Here is a 15,752-nt window from a genome sequence, read left to right as displayed (position 1 = left end):
TGGAGTCCTTCTTGGTTTTGGACTCTAGGTTCGTTTACTTTTCTGGTTAGGACGATGGAGCAGGTGTGCAAGCTCTGCAAAAAGAGCTTCTTGAGTGGCAGAGTCTTGGGAGGTCACATGAGGTGCCATGGAGCAAAGAAATCGGCTAAAACTGAGAAAAATATCGAAATGTGCAAAGCACATTCTGAGGTTGAAGACGATGATTATGCTGGTTATGGATTACGAGTGAACCCGAAAAAGTCCTGGAAATTTTCAGGGCACTCGAAGTACATGAGGAAGAAGAAACAATGAGATGCTATTTCTACAACCACCATTATTTCAAAAATAACCTTGATATTTTAAAATTCTTAACAATAAATAAAAAAGAAAATTACAATTAAAAATTTATTTTGTTTAATCTGCTTATGATTTATGAAAAAAAAATCATGAATTGGGTCTAGTGCTCCTTATCAATGGAATTTTTTTTCGGTGATATCAATGGAAAAACTTGAGATCTCATAGTTTTTTGAAAATTTCCCTTTGGATCCTAGCTGGAGAAGGTTGTCGTGGGTTGGATTTGGACGAGAGAAGCTGTCGCGTGTGGGGTATGGAGAAGGCTAGACGTTCCAGTTCGGTTGCGTATATGGAGGAATCGCGCGGGTCGCCTCTTCTCGGACCTGCAGGAGGCCGGTCTGCAAGTAACAGTTCGTGGGTCTTCTAGCCGTGAGTTTTATCTTTGCAAGAAAGAAGTGGAGGCCAGCGGGGAGCAGTGGTGGTCCTGGTAGATATGGAAGAAGAAGAAGGTGAGGAAGAAGAAGGTGCACAAGTTAAAGTACATGTTTACCCTTTAATTAACAGACATTTAACGGAAAAATTACTTTTGGACTAAATTTGCTAACGGACTAGCACCACGAGGGTTTAAATCCTAGTTTTTTTACCACGAGGGCTATCTTCCGATTACCTTGTCACCACAGGGACCATTTATCCAATTAGGCCTTATTTTTAACCAATTATCCTTCTGCCGGTTCCACTTCAAGAAGAGCTCTCCGTCTTCGCGACCACCAGGCCATACAAAACGGGTTCAATGTGACTCTCAAACACATTGATTCTGATAAAAACTTGACCAAAATCTAGCGTTTCCAACGCAGAATCAGTCGTGGCCGAAAAAGGTTGCAAAGGCTCAACGCAATGGTCTTAGCTGCGTCACCATCCGATCAGGATTCCCGTGTTACGTCTCCTGTCCACGCCGGTCAAGGAGAGTTTTTAATGAAGTTGTCAATTGGTACTCCGGCATATACCTTCAACGCCATTATGGACACCGGCAGCGACCTCATTTGGACTCAGTGCAAGCCGTGTGAGGACTGTTATGATCAACCAACCCCAATCTTCGACCCGACAAAGTCCTCAACATTCTCAAAGCTATCATGCGAAAGCGAGCTTTGTGAAGCACTACCATCCCAAACATGCACCAACAGTTCATGCGAGTACTACTACACCTACGGGGATTCTTTCTCCACGAATGGGATTCTCGCAACCGAAACGTTCACATTCGGAGAGGTTTCGGTTCCCAAAATAGGGTTTGGATGTGGCAAAGACAATGAAGGTGGTGGCCTTCATCAAGGTTCCGGACTTGTGGGGTTAGGCCGTGGACCGTTGTCCTTGGTTTCACAGCTCAATGAGCCCAAATTCTCGTATTGCTTAACTTCCATTGACGACACAGAAGGTAGTAGCACACTTTTGATGGGGTCTTTAGCAAGCTTGAACAACACTAAATCAGGTCCTGCAAATATCATAACTACCCCTTTGATCAAAAACCCAAATCGTGACCAATCAACATAATTGGATCAACTTCCCTCTAGAATTTAATTTTAGCCAATTACCTAACTTTTATAATTGGTCAATTTATATCCTAGCATTTAGATTTTAAAATTTTTCATTCAAATTTCATTAATCTTGGTCACGGGCGGCACAAGGTAATTGTTTGAGGTCAAAATGTAATTTTATTTCTATTTGGGCCTAAAATAAAGGCTTAGGCTGAGAAAGAACAACACAAATCGAAATGCCATGATTTTCAACCTAGTAATGATTCATCGGGCCAGTTGACTCTCAGCCTAAAAGCGCGCTGATTCAAATGAGTCTCTATAGGAGTAGGACTATTAAAGGATCATGCTCATGCATGGTTCGGTCAAGTCTTAAGTGAATTAAAATTGTTGAGGATCAAGATGGATTCCGATAAGATTCGAATTATTCTAAGGATCATAACTTATGTTTGACCAGATGAGCATGAATCAAGTGCATAAAGGGACTAAGTTCAAAATCCTGGTTTAACTCGAAGAGGTGGAGACTAATTAGACTTTGAGTTTCAGCTAAAGAAGGGATTAAGGGGATAAAGAGAGAATATCATGGTAAATGCCGAGTAGGCATAGTCCTATCAAGACTCTACCTCATCAAAGGTTATGCAATGTGAAAACCCCCTTAAACTCAACAAACAACTCAAAATGCTCTACGAGAAATTCCTCACTTTACGCAAAACCTTTCTCACAACCCTGTTTATCTTAACCTTTTATCAACACATATTTAGTTTGGATAAGTAAACAACACTGTGTTGACGACCGGCGATATCTTCAGTTTAGATAAGTAAACAACACTATAGCCGTAGAATTAGACGATTTAGTAAAATCTTTAGTTTGGACAAGTAAATATGACTGTTTCTGGTTGGTTGATTATCTATACAAGTCTCTATCGGTGAAGAATTCTCAATTCTTTAGCCCAAAGAGTTCACTTCATTAGCTTCTCATCGAAATGAAGTGTTCTATGGTCGGTTATTCTCAGGTCACTTTGTACTTCGGCATTAGATAGCCGAACCACATTACACCATAAAAGGCATTTTTTAGTATCTTTTCCCATAGAGTTAGATACTGATTCAACGCACTTATATTTTTACGAATATAGTTGAAGTGGCAAAACCCGGTGCAGAAGATCCTGAAAGTGAAGGCAACATTCATTGGCATAATGTGGTGAAGATGTGCTATTTGTTGGCAAAGCTCTGCTCCATTCTGAAAAGTTCCGACAATCCTATGGTATCTAACAATGCACTTTTAGCTCCAGCCATCGAAAAGTACACAAACATTTCCAATCCGTGTTTTGACAGCCCCAAGAATCAACCAATGAGGATATCAGAGTCTGGACAAAGAATATGAGAAAGGTCAGCTGTGATCAATTGGTATTCTTATGGGGATTCAGGAGTGGGATGACTGCGGGGATGATCAAGAGCTTGTTGTGCAAGTCACATGCTGTCTTCTCTAAAGAATTTGATGTTCGGTTAGTGGACAAGAACTGTGCCATTGTTGTTTTCTGGCGACTTGGTTTATCTGAAACTTTTTTGGATGCCATCAGCAGTGAAGATATTTGTGACTCTTTAATGGAGATCGCTTTGGAGGGCATAAGAGCATCAAGTTACGAAACTTACAAGACAATCTGCAGGTTAGGCTTATGGGAGGCAGATTTAGTGGAGTCCCTAGACAAAGCCTTGGAAGACTCAGACTACTTTACAGAAGTTAATTCAGCAACAAATTCTAAAGAAATTTATTGGTCTAGCAACTGAGTGATAAATTTTGATGACTTGTAATATGTAAAACTCCATACGTTAGAAATGAGATCAGTTTTGTTTTAAAACCCGTTGTACAACCGATAATTTTTGTCGTGCTATCCCAAAACGGGAAGAGCAATCAGGCATTGCCCTCTATTCTGGAGGTAATCTAAACAAAACCTTTTCTTTTGGTTATATTGCTGAATTGAAAACAAAAATTTGATGCCCATGTACTTTCTTCTAGTTTGGTTGCGTCAAGCACTTTTTAAATGTTCATTTACCAACTCCAGGAGAGGTTCTTGCGTACGACCACTGCATGTTGCCCTTCTCCATTAATAATTTTCAACATTTTCAACAAAATGTTGCCAAAAACACTTCTGGCTATCTGTAAACACTTTTAATTCATTCTAAAAGTACTTCCAAATTAGTTTTCTCTTGTACTCGAGACATTTCATCAGACATCTTAGGCTCAAAATTTAATATCAGAGTCCAATTTGAACATGAGATTAGTAAAAGAATAAAAGAGATATCTATTGGCGTCGTTTGACAAAACATAACACTAAAAAAAGCACATAGTAAGATGCAGAGACATTGTTTAGAGACACATACATAACAGATAATTGTACCAAAATATCAAAACCTGCATTCAGTTTCTTCGGTGGTCCGATGGAACCCGGGTTCCATCGGAACTCAGAAGTTAAGCGAGTAGCGCACGAGAGCACTCCTATGATGGGTGACCCACTGGGAAGTTCTCGTGTGAGTTCCCAGAAACAAAACCGGGAGGGCGTGGTCGGGGCCCAAAGTGGACAATATCGTGCTATGGCGGTGGAGCGGACTCGGAATGTGGTGGACCTCGGGCCAGGATGTAACAATTTGGTATCAGAGCCTAACCCTGGCTGTGGTATGCCGACGAGAACGTCGGGCCCCTAAGGGGGATGGATTGTAAGATCCCACATCGCCGGAATGATCCTTATATGTATATTCCCATCCCTTTTTGGGAACTCATTGGCTTCGGGTTCCATCAGAACTCGGAAGTTAAGCTAGTAGTGCACGAGAGCACTTCCATGATGGGTGACCCACTGAGAAGTTCTCGTGTGAGTTCCCAGAAACAAAACAGTAAGGGCGTGGTCGGGGCCCAAAGCGAACAATATCGTGCTACGGTAGTGTAGCGGGTCCGGGATGTGGTGGACCCCGTGCCAGGATGTAACAATTTATTGTTTCTGGCCACACTTGTTTACACGAATCCACTTCTCATCACAGAACCAATAGTCACCCATCTTCTTCTTTTATTTGAATTTCTTCATGTGAGGGTTTCTTGAGTGGTAAGTTGGGGAGCCTAGAATTGGCAACATTGTAAGGATTAGGAGGCTGTGGTGTGGGTTTGTAATGAGGGAAAGGTTTCTGGTAACCAGATTTAAGTTTAACATACTTAGTATCTAATTGAATAGATATATAAATAGCCTCATAGACAGTGGTAGGGCGTAGCAATTTCATATCAAACCTCAATTCTTTCTTGAAACAACTTTTGAGGAGAATTAGACCAACATCAGAAAATCTATTAGCAAGCTTATGAAACTCAGCAATATAATCCTTGAGAGTACCTGATTGACGGAGTTTGAAGATAGATTAAGTGCAATCTTCGAATTCTAAAGGTCCAAATTCAAGGAAAAATGCAGTGGTGAAGTCATCCCAGCGTGGTGTAGTGACCAAACAGTCCATCCACTCAAACCATTGCAACGCTTCGCCTTCCAAGTGAAAAGAGATTGTAACCACTTTTTGATGCTCCTCAGTGCCATAATAAGTGAAAAATTTCTTGGCCTTGTAAATCCAAGTAATCAGATCATTTCCGTTGGTGAATTTGGGAAATTCGATACAATGTTGCAGGTTTTGTCATTGGTTGTGTGCATCGTCATAGATCTCATGTCGTGAAGTGTGTATGAGCTCCCCTTCGTAAAGATCTGGGATATTCTCCATGATCGGAGGTGGACGACACTCTGGATCAGAGGTTTCACCATCATTCTTTCCCCCAAAAGAGAGTTCACGGTGAAACTACTCAAAGCAGATCGCGAGCTTTGCGTCCAAAGTATCAGAGAAAGAGGACTGCAAGGAAGCAAAAGAAGCTTTGAGAGCATCCATTCGCTCATCCATGGCTGTAAAGCGAGTGGTGGTGGTGTGTCTGGGCATGCACAAAAGGGAAACCATGATCGGCAATGGGTGATACCAATGTTAGGACTTAATTCAACCTTGACCTGTTGCAGCAAGGTATAACAATGAAGTATGGGAGTGATGGAGAAGAAAGGAGTTGAGCTCTATTTTTTGGAATAATATTTTTTTAATTCAATTAACTGTTGGAAGTCCACTACAACCATCCGGCCATATAAAGCCATACAAACTAAGTCAGTTGGCCATTTCAGCACAAAACAACAAAAGCATAACCAATTGTAACTAATCTCATGCTTAATACTAACTCACTTATTAAAAATGTGATTAAGAAAATCACATGTTTACAGTTTGTTGATGCACAAAATCAGTGAGGACTTTGGTATAATAGAAAGTGTTAAGTTTGTGACCTTCGTTAGATTTCTCCGGTCACTAGTGTGGAAAATTATGTAAATGGATAGGGACAAGGAAGCAAACACAAGATGTACGTGGTTTACCCAGATTGGCTACGTCCACGGAGTAGAGGAGTTCTCATTAATTATGAAAGGTTCACACAAGTACATAGGTTCAAGCTCTCATTTAGTCAGTACTAGTGAATGATTTAGTACAAATGACATTAGGAAATATTGTGAGAGAATGATATCTATTTATAGAATAGAGTTTCTAGTTTCATTCTGACATTGACACGTGTCGTGCTATGATTGGCTTCTGATGTCGACACGTGTCGCGCTGTGATTGGCATCTTGGTTGGAGGGAAACTCTTCTAAGTCCTTGACGGTATAACGTTGATCGGTGCTCAGTAGTTTCAGGATTGGTCAAGTATGGTACAAACAGTGCTCCCCTAAGTTCTCGAGTGAGGGAAGCTCCTCGATTAAGGACTTGCAAGATCCAAGCCATTGAGTAATCACGAAACTTCTAAGTACCAAAGTGTGGTATCATTTTCACTTGCCTTATTTGTCTCATACGTAGATGTGGCATCTTCTCTGGAAGTACTTTTCCTCCATCTAGGGGTGATATCTTTAACCGATGAAGATGCACAAGGTAATGTATCAATTTCACTTGAAGCTTACTTGTAGTTTCAGGCTTGGTCAAGTGTTATACAAAACCCTATAATAGGAGTCCCCCAAGTCGTCGAGCTAGGAGATTTGCCGAAAGAGGTAACAGACAAGGTAAACAATCAGACTTCCAAGCAAGCAACCTGGATCGGAAGTTCGACTTCGGCTTTCGATTGATTGTTCTCCTTCTTCTTATGTCGTAAACAACAACAAGGATAAGAAGAAGCAAATGAAGAAGAGATGGTATGAGATACTTTTACTTTTGAAGAAGTAACTTTCCACATGCTTATTCTTAAACTGGGCTGGAGGGTTTTCTGGTTTCCTCCAGAGTATAAGGTTGACTTAAGAATTTGAGGGTCAAAACAAGTCCATCAAATCAACAGTGCGTTCAACCTTGATGATATGAGATACTTTTGCTGTTGACGAAGTAATAGATGAATCGGCACGTGTTCTGTTGCGCTTGTTTCCACATGCTTCCTTATATCATTCTCACTTGCCCTATCTGTTCCTCAGGCAGATGCGGTATCTTTTCTAAAAGCATAAGATGTTGAAGATGAGTACTTGAGAGTAATGCCAGGTAAGTAATCAGGCAAGGGATTCCAGGCAGTCAGTTCCTGACTGGAAGCTTAATTCCCAGTGTTGACTGATTGTTCTCTTTTTCCTTGTCTTGCAGGTAAGAACAAGGGCAAAGGAAAAGACAGGGAAAAAACATGATATGAGATATTTTTGCTTTTGACCCTGATGATATGAAATACTCTTGCTCTGGTGTGGCTGGTTTGCATAGGTAATATTGGGGGGGGGGAAGAAAGCTGAGTATTTCGAGAGGCTTCGTTGGGAGTGCCCTTTCAGATATGAGGAATGGTTGAGCATTTTTGCATGTCTGCCTGTCCGTGGAGGATGAAGGTCGACATATATAGGAGTCTCTTTAACAACAAGTAGTAATGCTATTCCTTTACCTTTCTTGGTCGTAGCAATGTAGTCGAAGCTACAAGCTTCACGTGTTTTAACTTTGTCAGAGCATTTTGAAAAAGTGGTATGTGGTATCTGGAAAGTTGATGTTGCGTGTGAAGATTACAGACAAGCTTTATCCAAGGAAATCTGGCTCTCGAAGTTCGGAGAGCGATGCCTCTTCGGTTTTCGAACAAGCAATCCTATCGGGGATCTGGCTCTCGAGATTCAGAGAACGGTGCCTCTTCAATTTTTGAGAAAGAAATCATGTTGGAAGTCTGGTTCTTGAGATTCGGAGAGCAGTTTCTCTTCCATTTTTTAGAAAGTAATCATGTTGGGAGTTTGGCTCTCGAGATTCGGAGGGCGGTGCCTTTTCGATTTTTGAGCACGTAATCCTGTTGGGAGTCTGGCTTTCGAGATTCGGAGAGCTGTGCCTCTTTGATTTTTGAGCAAGCAATCTTGTTGGGAGTGTTTTCTCGAATGTGAGTAAAGGTTGGGCATTTTTGCCAGTCTGCCTTGCCACGGAGCACGGAGGTTGACACACATTGGGACTTTCTAGTTATCAAGCAATGGTGCTGTTCCTTTACCCTTGTGGGTAATAGTAGGGTAGCTGGACCTTCAAAATTTATGTGTCTAAACCTTGTCAGAGATTTTTGGCAAAGTTATCTGTGGTACCCGAGGAGCTGATGTTGCGTGTGGAAAATGGCGTCTCTTTGGAATCCAGAGAGTGGTGCCTCTTCGATTTTTGAACCAACGACCCTGTTGCCCTTTCTTTTATAAGGGCACCAATTGTGTGCAAGAAGTACATCAGAGAGTTATTGCTTGTAGGAATTTTCCCCTTACTTCAGAGATTTATTGCACCTCATTTCTCCTTCATCATTTCTGAGAATGTCTGGCCCATCTAACCGTCGTTTTGACTTGAACTTTGGTGAAGAGGCAGCCATGACTTCTCAAGATAACATATGGCGCCCATCCTTCTTATCCTCTACTGGTCCTCTTACCGTTGGGGATTCTATGATGAAGAATGATATGACCGCTGCGGAGATGGCCAGGAACCTTTTCACTCCCAAAGATAACAGACTACTTTCCAAACGGTCTGATGAGTTGGCTGTTAAGGATTCTCTGGCTCTCAGTGTCCAGTGTGCAGGTTCTGTGTCTAATATGGCCCAACGCCTATTTGCTCGAACCCACCAAGTTGAATCATTGGCGGCTGAAGTGATAAGTCTCAAACAAGAGATCAAAGAGCTCAAGCATGAGAATAAACAGTTGCACAGGCTCGCACATGACTATGCTACAAACATGAAGAGGAAGCTCGACCAGCTGCAGGAATCTGATGGTCAGATTTTACTTGATCATAAGAGGTTTGTGGGTTTGTTCCAAAGGCATTTATTGCCTTCGTCTTCTGGGGCTGTACCGCGTAATGAAGCTCCAAATGATCAACCTTCGGTGCCTCCTCCTTCTAGGGTTCTGCCTAGTACTGAGGCTCCGAATAATCACCCTCTGGTGCCTCATCTTTCTGGAGCTTTGCCGACTACTGAGACTTTTCCTGAGCAACCTTTGTGAAAGCTCTCTCTTGTTTGTTTATTTTGATTCATGTATATGTACATATTTGTAACTTATCGGAGATATCAATAAACAAGTTTTGCTTCATTTCAACGTATTGTGTTAAATACACCAAGGCCTTCTTCACTAAGTTCTTTGAATTTTTCCTTTTGTTGAAGCTTGTATGTTGAAGCTTTGTGAGTGAAACATGTAGGTTGAGGTAGTGCTCTCTTAATTTCTCGAGTGAGGAAATTTCTCGGTTGGAGACTTGAAAAAATCCAAGTCACTGAGTGGTTGTGAGACTTTCGAGTATCAAGGTGCAGTAGCATATGGTAGGAGTCCCCCAAGTCTCCGATCTAGGGAGTTGACGAAGGAGGTGTCTTGCTAGTAGCCAAGTTTCCAAAGTACAAAACTTCACCATTTTCCTTTCTAAGTGGTAGCCCAAAACTCCTCCTTCATATGTATTTGTTATGAAAGTTGTTAGGTCCAAAGAAGAGGAGGCCTAGACATTTTTTTTTAATTTTTGAATTTTTGAATTTTTGAATTTCTGAAAATATATATATATATATATTTAACTTTGTAGGTGAAGCGTTGAGGTTAAAGCTTTGGTGGATACCATGAATTGATTTTGCTTCACACTATCTTGATCAAGATAGTGTGAAGCTTTTGTAGTGAAGCTTTTGTAGTGAAGCTTTTGTGTTGAAGTTTTGTAGGTGAATCTTTTGTGGTGGGGGAAGCTGTGGGTGAAGCTTTTGTTGGTAAAGCTTTTATGGGTGAAGCTTTTGTAGGTGAAGCTTTTGTAGGTGAAGCTTTTGTGGTGGGTGAAGCTTTTGTGGGTGAAGCTTTTGTTGGTGAAGCTTTTATGGGTGAAGCTTTTGTAGGTGAAGCTTTTGTGGTGGGTGAAGCTTTTGTGAGTGAAGCTTTTGTGGTGGGTGAAGCTTTTGTGGGTGAAACTTTTATTGGTGAAGCTTTTATGGGTGAAGCTTTTTTAGGTGAAACTATTGTGGGTGAAGCTTTGGTAGATGAAGCTTTGGAGTTGAAGCTTTGTAGGTGAAGCTTAGGAGTTGAAGTTTTTGTTGGGTACCATGAATTGATTTTGCTTCACACTATCTTGATCAAGATAGTGTGAAGCTTTTGAGAATTTATAGTTGTTGTTGATGCACAAAATCGGCGAAGACTTTGGTACAACAGAAAGTGTCAGGTTTTGTGACCTTCGCTTGGTTGCTTGGTTGCTTCAGTCACTAGTGAGGATAAGTACGTAAATGAATAGAGACAGAGAAGCAAACACAGGATGTACGTGGTTCACCCAGATTGGCTACGTCCACGGAGTAGAGGAGTTCTTATTAGTAGTGAAGGGCTTACACAAGTACAAAGGATCAAGCTCTCAATTTAGTGAGTTCTTGTGAATGATTTAACACAAAATGGCATTCGGCAATATTGTGGGGGAATGACCCCTATTTATAGAAAAACTTGTAGCTTTGTCACATTGACATGTGTCATGTTATGATTGGTTCTTGATGTCGACACGTGCTGCGCTCTGATTGGCTTCTAATCTTGACACGTGTCGAGTAGTGATTGGCCTCCTGGTCGGAGGGGAACTCTTCTGGGTCCTTGACAGTATAGTGTTGGCCGGTGCTCGGTAGTTTCGGGATTGGTCAAGTATGGTACAAACAGTGCTCCCCTAAGTTCCCGAGTGAGGGAAACTCCTCGGTTGGGGACTTGCAAGATCCAATCCCTTGAGTAATCACGAAACTTCTAAGTACCGAAGTGTGGTCTGATCTTCATCTGCCCTTCTCTGGAAGTACCTTTCCTCCATCCGGGAATGGTGTATTTAGCTGATGTTGACGCACAAGGTAATGTATCAATTTTGGATGAAGCTTAGTTGTAGTTTCGGGCTTAGTCAAGTGTGATACAAACCCTATAGTAGGAGTCCCCCAAGTCGCCGAGCTAGGAGATCTGCCGAAAGAGGTGACAAACAAGGTAAGCAGTCAAACTTCCAAGTAAGCAACCCAGGATCAAAGGTTTGACTTCGGCTTCCGGTTGATTGTTCTCCTTCTCCTTGTCTCTCATTCAACTGCCAGGATAAGGAGAAGCAAATGGATAAGAGATGATATGAGATACTTTTGCTTTTGAAGAAGTAACTTTCCACAGGCTTATTCTTGAACTGTGCTGGAGGGTTTTCTGGTGCCCTTCAGAGTATAAGGCCGACTCAAAAATTTGAGGGTCAAAACAAGTCCATCAAATCTAGAGTACGTTCGACCTTGATGATATGGGATACTTTTGCTGTTGACGGAATAATGAATGTGGTATGGAAAGGTGTCGTGCTGTAGTGATCTGTTTCAGCTCACCGTTGAACCTTCTGCTTCAATCTTTTGCATGGCAGAAGTGGTGTGCAACCTTTGCATTTAAATGGTCCTTCAGAACATTCCTTCATAGTGACTCATCCACGCTTGGCAGCTTCAGTGTAAAGAGCCAATATCTGATCAACTGTCATGAGGCATTTGCCGGTGGAATTCGTGACCTTGACAGCAGTTGAGGATGAGTACTCGAGAGCAATGCTAAGTAAGCAACCAGGCAAAGGCTCCAGGCAGTCAGTTCCAAATTGGAGGTTTGATTTCAGGTTCCGACTGACTGCTCTCTTTCTCCTTGTCCTGCAGGTGTGGACAAGGACAAAGACAAAGACAGGGAGAAAGCATGATATGGGATACTCTTGCTTTCGACCCTGATGATATGAGATACTCTTGTTCTTGGTGTGGCTTATTTGCTGAGGTATTATCGGGGGGAAATAAAGCTGAGTATTTCGAGAGGTTATGTTGAGGGTGCCTTTTCGAATGCGAGAAAGGGTTGAGCATTTTTGCAGGTTTGCCTGTCCGTTGAGGAGGGAGGTCAATGTATATAGGGATTTCCCAATAACAAGTAGTAATGCTATTCCTTTACCCTTCTTGGTCACAGCAATGTAGTGGGAGCTGCCAGCTTCACGTGTTTTAATTTTGTCAGAGCACTTTGAAAAAGTGGTATGTGGTATCTGGAAAGCTGATATTACGTGTGGAGATTACAGACAAGCTTTATCTAAGGAAATCTGGCTCTCGAAGTTCTGAGAGTTGTGCCTCTTCGGTTTTCGAACAAGCAATCCCGTCGAGGATCTGACTCTCGAGATTCGGAAAGCGGTGCTACTCCGGTTTTTGAGAAAGTAATTATGTTGGGAGTCTTTTCTCGAATGTGAGTAAAGGTTGGACGTTCTTGCCAACCTGTCTTGCCGCAAAACACGGAGGTCGACACACATAGGGACTTTCCAGTTGTCAAGCAGTGGTGCTGTTCCTTTACCCTTATGGGTAATAGTAGGGTAGCTGGAACTTCGAAATTCTCGTGCCTAAACTTTGTCAGAAATCTTTGACAAAGTTATATGTGGTACCCGAGGAGTTGATGGTGCATATGGAGAGCGGTGATTGATCAGTAAGATTCACGTGCTTTCTACTTCACCAGAAATCTTCGACAGAGTGCCCGTAATTTCCGCAAAGCTGATTGTGCATGTGACAGGTGCTGACGAGGCTGAAAAAGCAGGTGCTTCTTCGATTTCTGAGATCGGCCCTCGTGGTCTCTGAGCAGCCCAGCTTTTGAGAAAGCAAACACCTCTTCGATTTCTGAGATCGGCCCTCGTGGTCTCTGAGCAGTCCAGCTTTTGAGAAAGCAAACGCCTTTTCGATTTCTGAGATCGGCCCTCGTGGTCTCTGAGCAGTCCAGCTTTTGAGAAAGCAAACGCCTCTTCGATTTCTGAGATCGGCCCTCGTGGTCTCTGAGCAGTCCAGCTTTTGAGAAAGCAAACGCCTCTTCGATTTCTGAAGCTCCGTCGAGTGCAGATTTTTATAGAGGCTGGCATTAAGTTCCACAGCACACTTGAATCTCTACCAGTAGAAGCTCATTTCTTGCACTTCTAAGATCTTGATTTGTCTGACCTCTTCCTTCTTCAACACATTTGAAAATGTCTGGACCCTCCGACCGTCGTTTTGACTTGAACCTTGGAGAAGAGACAGCCATGCCTTCTCCAGACAACATATGGCGCCCATCCTTCATATCCCCTACTGGTCCTCTTACCATTGGGGATTCTGTGATGAAGAATGATATGACCGCTGCAGTGGTGGCCAGGAACCTTCTCACTCCCAAAGATAACAGACTACTTTCCAAACGGTCTGATGAGTTGGCTGTTAAGGACTCTCTGGCTCTTAGTGTTCAGTGTGCAGGTTCTGTGTCTAATATGGCCCAACGCCTATTTGCTAGAACCCGCCAAGTTGAATCATTGGCTGCTGAAGTGATGAGTCTCAAACAGGAGATTAGAGGGCTCAAGCATGAGAATAAGCAGTTGCACCGGCTCGCCCATGACTATGCTACAAACATGAAGAGGAAGCTTGACCAGATGAAGGAATCTGATGGTAAGGTTTTACTTGATCATCAGCGGTTTGTAGGTTTGTTCCAAAGGCATTTATTGCCTTCGTCCTCTGGGGCTGTACCTGGTAATGAAGCTTCAAATGATGAACCTCCAATGCCTCCTCCTTCTGGGGTTTTGTCAAGTACTGAGGCTCCGGATAACCACCCTCCGGTGCTTTCTCTTTCTGGGGCTCTACCGACTGCTGAGACTTCCCCTAAGCAACCTTTGTGAAGGCTCCCTTTTGTTTGTTTATTTTGACTCATGTATATGTACATATTTGTGGCTTATCGAAAATATTAATAAATAAGCTTTCTTCATTTCAACATATTGTGTTAAATACACCAAAGCCTTCTTCATAAAGTTCTTTGAATTTTTGCTTTTGTTGAAACCTGTATTGTTGAAGCTTTGTGAGTGAAGCATGTAGTTTGAGGTAGTGTTCCCTTAATTTCCCGAGTGAGGAAAACTTCTCGGTTGGAGACTTGAAAAATCCAAGTCACTGAGTAGTCACGAACTTTTGAGTACCAAGGCATAGTAGCATATGGTGGGAGTCCCCCAAGTCTCTAGTCGAGGGAGTTGACGAATGAGGTGTCTTGCTAATAGTCCATGTCGTAAGTACCAAAACTTCATTCTTTTGTTTTCTAAGTGGTAGCCCCGGACTTTTTCTTCATAGATTTTGTTTATGAAGGTTGCTAGGCCCGAATAAGTGGAATTGCAGAAGGTGTAACCGTTGGTGCATTAACATCATAATGGAAGCATCACAATGATGGAAGCATCACAATGATGAAAGCATCATAATGATGAAAACACCATAATGATGAAACATCATAATGATGTTTCTTTGGTGGAATTGTTTTTCATTTCCCCTAACAACCGGAATTGTTTTTCAACATAACACCATCATCTGTAGGTCGAATCACAAAGTTGTCTTCATGAAAGTTGTTCGTTAATTCCTTAACTACAACATATCCAAATTGGAGAGCCATCGGAGCAGTACAACTCCAGAAATCCAGGTATGATGAGTGACTGTTTATCATTTGTCTGTCAACCCGTCAGATTTGTTGTGAGCTTTGAAACTCTATTTTCTCTTGCTCAGATCAGCATGCTTTCTTCATTGAAGTTGTTCCTCAGCTTGTGAACTACAACATATCCAAATTTGAGATCCCTCGGAGCTGTATAACTCAAGAAACTCAGGTATGATGAATGACTGGTTATTATTTTTCTGTCAACCCGTCAGATTTGTTGTGAGCTTCGAAACTCCATTTTCTCTTGTTCAGATCGGTATGCTTTCTTCATTGAAGTTGTTCCTCAGCTTGTGAACTACAACATATCCAAATTTGAGATCCCTCGGAGCTGTATAACTCAAGAAACTCAGGTATGATGAATGACTGGTTATTATTTTTCTGTCAACCCGTCAGATTTGTTGTGAGCTTCGAAACTCCATTTTCTCTTGTTCAGATCGGTATGCTTTCTTCATTGAAGTTGTTCCTCATCGACTCTTTCATAACATATCAAAAATTCAGGATGAACTAACGGTTAAATATTTCCAGATCTTCGAAACATCACAACAGCTTCGAAATCTGCAAGAAGCCGACTATCATGTTTGGAGCTTCAACACTTTAATTTCCGTCGCTCAAACAGAAATGGTTCCTTCTTGAAAGTTGTTCATATGCTCAAGAACTATAGGGTGTCCAAAATTCAGCTCCATTGGAGAAGAGCAGAGGTTGCAGAAATTTGATAGATGAAAGGAGGCGGAAGAGGGAGAGAGAGAAAAAGTCTCCTGGGTTGGATTTCTATTTTGGGGCAGATTCCAATTTTTGTAGCACCTTCATTATTGATGAATTGCTTGTACTTTTGTCCATTATGAAATTTGGGACTTTGGCTTGTGGTTGGATCTATTATAATATGTTTGAGAACATATATAAGTGAATAAATAAGAAGGAAAATTTTGGGCCCTTGTGGGTGTAAAACAAAAAATGTTTATGTTTACCCAAGTGTTTTTGTACAAGTTCAAGGGCATCTTGGGTTTTGTGAACAAAATTTGTTTATTTGGAGCAAG

At 41.8% G+C, this 15,752-nt stretch overlaps 1 protein-coding gene, 1 long non-coding RNA gene and 1 pseudogene across 3 annotated transcripts; all 3 read left to right on the top strand.

Annotated features, from left to right (window-relative positions):
- Nucleotides 1–766: 766 nt before the first annotated feature.
- LOC139196186 (aspartic proteinase nepenthesin-1-like) lies at nucleotides 767–1,818 on the top strand (annotated as a pseudogene).
- An 862-nt stretch (nucleotides 1,819–2,680) lies between these two features.
- On the top strand, nucleotides 2,681–3,583 carry LOC139196185 (poly(A)-specific ribonuclease PARN-like). Its single transcript, XM_070821853.1, has 3 exons — nucleotides 2,681–2,693; nucleotides 2,932–3,059; nucleotides 3,131–3,583. The coding sequence occupies exons 1-3, from the start codon at nucleotides 2,681–2,683 to the stop codon at nucleotides 3,581–3,583; spliced, it is 594 nt and encodes a 197-aa protein (XP_070677954.1).
- Nucleotides 3,584–14,497: 10,914 nt separating this feature from the next.
- Nucleotides 14,498–15,448, top strand: LOC139196476 (uncharacterized). Of its 2 annotated transcripts, none has more exons than XR_011581428.1 (4): nucleotides 14,498–14,706; nucleotides 14,790–14,887; nucleotides 14,971–15,068; nucleotides 15,244–15,448. It is a non-coding gene; the product is annotated as an uncharacterized lncRNA (long non-coding RNA). The 2 variants fall into 2 exon arrangements; XR_011581427.1 differs by lacking the exon at nucleotides 15,244–15,448 and adding an exon at nucleotides 15,152–15,185.
- The last annotated feature ends 304 nt before the right edge of the window (nucleotides 15,449–15,752 follow it).

Source organism: Malus domestica, chromosome 05 (assembly GCF_042453785.1).
Source record: "Malus domestica chromosome 05, GDT2T_hap1".
Classification (NCBI taxonomy): domain Eukaryota; kingdom Viridiplantae; phylum Streptophyta; class Magnoliopsida; order Rosales; family Rosaceae; genus Malus; species Malus domestica.
This window is presented reverse-complemented; position numbering and strand designations above follow the sequence as displayed.

Excerpts from the sequence above, each read along its gene's own strand:
- LOC139196185 (XM_070821853.1), top strand. Across the intron at positions 3,060-3,130 it reads AAAGTTCCGACAATCCTATG|CCCCAAGAATCAACCAATGA; the intron begins GTATCTAACAAT and ends GTGTTTTGACAG.